Consider the following 3,269-nt stretch of genomic DNA (forward strand, 5'->3'; position numbering starts at 1 on the left):
TGTACATGCTAAGCTTTCCACTTTTACTTTATTATAACCTCTCTAGTGTGTATATTATAACCTTTCTAGTGTGTACATGATAAGCTTTCCGCTTTTAATTTATTTGTGTCCAACCTTGTTACAAATCCTTGTATGTCCATGCTTAGGTTTTCACCAATTAACTAGTTTGTAACACACACTCATGTAGAGAAACAAAACAATATTAATAAAAGGTTACAAGACATCTAGTCTTAATAATAATAGCAACATGCTAACCCAAAAGTAAGAAATTTAATATATGGTTTATGTACTTACATTAATCCAGCCTATGATATCTTTTTTGCTTTCAAAATTGAGCTTAGCCCAGGCCATAAACCTTGCAAAGTTGCCATGGCAGGGGTATATATCATGCTAAACTTGTGCCATTTTGCACCATTGTTTTGCAGTCTTAACTGTATAAAGACTATTTGCTACTTCTTAACATAGGCTTGATATGGCTAAAAGTGGTGCTTCAATGCTCTTGAGTCTAATATTAAAGTGCAATTAATAAAGCAGATGAGACCCATTGTCAAGGTGCCAATTGCACCCACTATCTAATAATGGCAGATCTTTGCCTGTATCCCAACATTGCTCATGTTTTGGAGGCAATGGGCTTGTGTTCTTGATGCTATTACTGCAAGACGCGCAGGAAGGGACAGCGAAATTGATGTTGTTGGGAGCAATATAACTGTAGCTTAAAAGCTCTTCAATCATTTGGGCAGCTTCAACCTCTTCACTCTCTTGTTTTTCACTATCCACTTGCCTTTGTGTAGGGGCATTTAAGGCATGATGATGTGGATTAATGTCCTGATTAGCGCTAGGGTTTTCACTAAGAGCATTGCCATTATCAAGTTGGAGGGTCATGACCCAGTTGGATTTGGAGTCAAGGCCAGGCCCTAATTGCTTTTGCCACACGCCGAGGTTGGATTTTTCGGTGTCGAGGCATAGGCAGGTGAGGGATTGTGGGGGGTAGGATGCATGGGAATCATGATTAACAAGTGGGTTATGGATTAAACCATGCTGTTCTTGATGATGATGTTTTTGGTGGGGCAGGGACATTAAGTAGAACCTTTGGAGCTTGGCTATGAGAGATGAAGAGAGCAGTGTTGTTGTTGGAGCCCATGGTGCCTTTGGATCAAAAGGGAAATTGGTCTTTGCCCTTGGCCCACTCATCAGTATTGCTGCCTCATCATAAGCCTTTGCAGCATCCTCTGCTGTCTCAAATGTGCCTAGCCACACCCTTGTCTTCCTGCCAAAACCACCACCACCACCACCACCACCCAACCATATTTTTAAGCCCCTTAAACACACCCACATCCTGGTCATTAACACAAACCAGCCCTTTAAACGCACCCACATCATAGTCATTAGGGTCATTCAGCCCTTCCAAGCACATCCAACTCATGGTCATTAGCATAATCGAGCCCTCCGCAAACCTTCTAAACACATCCACATCATGGTCATTAGCCTAATCAGTCCTCTAAATACATCGTGATCTGGCCCCCCAGAACACATCCAAATGATGTTCATCAACAACATTGAGCCATCTTAACAATATATGCAATTATGCTAATATCTGTGGTGCTTAGCTTGAGCCTTTCAAGCATAACCTGAGGATCAAGAGAAGAGCTCATAAATCTCTGAACTGTTATAAATCAGTAAATTAGAGAACACCCAATCACTGTATTAAGATGTCAAAGCAAATATTTCGGATGAAAAATAGCAGTGGAGAAAAGCCCATTATCATGATTGAGAACCCATCTTTGGGTATCTAATCCCACTTATACCAACTTGATGCTATCTTAATTAGTGCATTATCATAATCAAGAGACCATGTTGGGCTTAAACACAAGTGCATTATAATGATTAAGAACCCATGTTTGGCTTACATCTCTGAATTATCATGATTTGTCCAACCCATTTTTGGCTCCCAGAAGAGTGCATAATCATAATTGAGAGCTGAGCTCTCGAAACGCATTCTAATCATGTCAATAACTACGTTTAATTAGGCCTCAGGACACATGGTCACTAATCATTATCATACGTGAGAACTCTTTGTCTGGCTTGCATTACAGCTGCGCTCTTAAAACGCATCCTAATCATGCCACTAAGCAAGTTTAAGGATTTAAGACACATGGTCATTGACACAATTGGCACAAGCAGTTAGAACAAATGCAGGATGGAAAATCCAAAATGGTAGGAGAGAAAGCTGTAGTTTAATAAAGGTAAGAGCCTAATTAGCGAGGGATTAATCAGCTAGCAAAAGTCAGTTTAGCTAGAGCCCATCAATTAAGAAGGAAAAAATTTACTGTTTAATTTAACGCATTTACAACCACATTGAAGAATGGAAGCACACAAAAGGTGTGGCTCGTTAGATTGATTAGCTATAATTATGAGTAATTAGGACAATTGAAGGATAGTGTGACGGCGGTTAATTACTTACAGCAGAGGGTGGCGGATTTCCGAGACCCAAGAGCCCCAGTGGCGCTGGCGAACCCCTCTAAAGCGTTGAGGGCGAGCCATGGCAAGGAGAGGCCGCTTTTGAAAACTAAAACAGTATTCTCGAGATGAAAAGAGAGGAAGTAGGACGAACAAGATGATCGACTAAGCAGAAAAAGCTGCTTATTATACGCGCGAGAGAGAGAGGGTATTAACGTCAGTAGAATGCAACACGAGGGCATATACGCAAGAGAGAGAGAGACGAGACTAGACGCTCAGCGTCCCAAGAGAGAGAGAGGGGACACACCAATAGAAAAACTCAAAAGAGTAAATCTTTAAGTTTTTCTCGCATACCAATAGTAAAACCCAAAAGAGAGAGAGAAAGAGAGAAGAATGCAACACTAGGGCATATACGACCAATAGTCAGTAGAGAGAGAGAGAGAGAGAGAGAGAGAGAGAGAGAGGGAGGTATTAACGCCGGTAGAATGCAACACGAGGGCATATACGACCACCAACGGTGGGAGAGAGAGAGAGAGAGAGAATTTTTAATGTGGGAACAATAGTTATATATATTAATATTAGCAAAGTCCTCCTACATCCCTTCTCTTAATTATATTGCATCCAATACAGATTTTGAAACCAACACACCACTTCAAAAATTCACAGGCCTTCCAATTTTTTGTTGACTAATCTGCAGATGAGGTCTCACCTTTCATCTTCCCAGACAAAGGAAGACCGTCCCCATGAGATGTGATACCCTAGCTACATACAAGCAACCATCATTACTTTAGAAGTGCAGCCCTTAGCAAATT

General features: G+C 41.0%; 1 protein-coding gene across 1 annotated transcript; it reads right to left on the minus strand.

Moving 5' to 3' along the window:
• Nucleotides 1–254: 254 nt before the first annotated feature.
• Nucleotides 255–2,644, minus strand: LOC147635562 (ethylene-responsive transcription factor WIN1-like). Its single transcript, XM_086802206.1, has 2 exons — nucleotides 2,462–2,644; nucleotides 255–1,267 (listed from the first exon to the last, which is right to left on the minus strand). Exons 1-2 carry the CDS (start codon nucleotides 2,539–2,541, stop codon nucleotides 523–525), a joined length of 825 nt encoding a protein of 274 aa, XP_086658332.1. The 5' UTR covers nucleotides 2,542–2,644; the 3' UTR covers nucleotides 255–522.
• Between the last annotated feature and the right edge of the window lie 625 nt (nucleotides 2,645–3,269).

This window comes from Cibotium barometz, chromosome 9, assembly GCF_041138505.1.
Source record: "Cibotium barometz isolate CiBa-2024 chromosome 9, ASM4113850v1, whole genome shotgun sequence".
Taxonomy (NCBI): domain Eukaryota; kingdom Viridiplantae; phylum Streptophyta; class Polypodiopsida; order Cyatheales; family Cibotiaceae; genus Cibotium; species Cibotium barometz.

Coding starts and splice junctions, on each gene's coding strand:
- LOC147635562 (XM_086802206.1), bottom strand. CDS start 2,541: ATGGCTCGCCCTCAACGCTTTAGAGGGGTTCGCCAGCGCCACTGGGGC. Junction 1,268..2,461: donor GAAATCCGCCACCCTCTGCT/GTAAGTAATTAA, acceptor TGGTTTTGGCAG/GAAGACAAGGGTGTGGCTAG.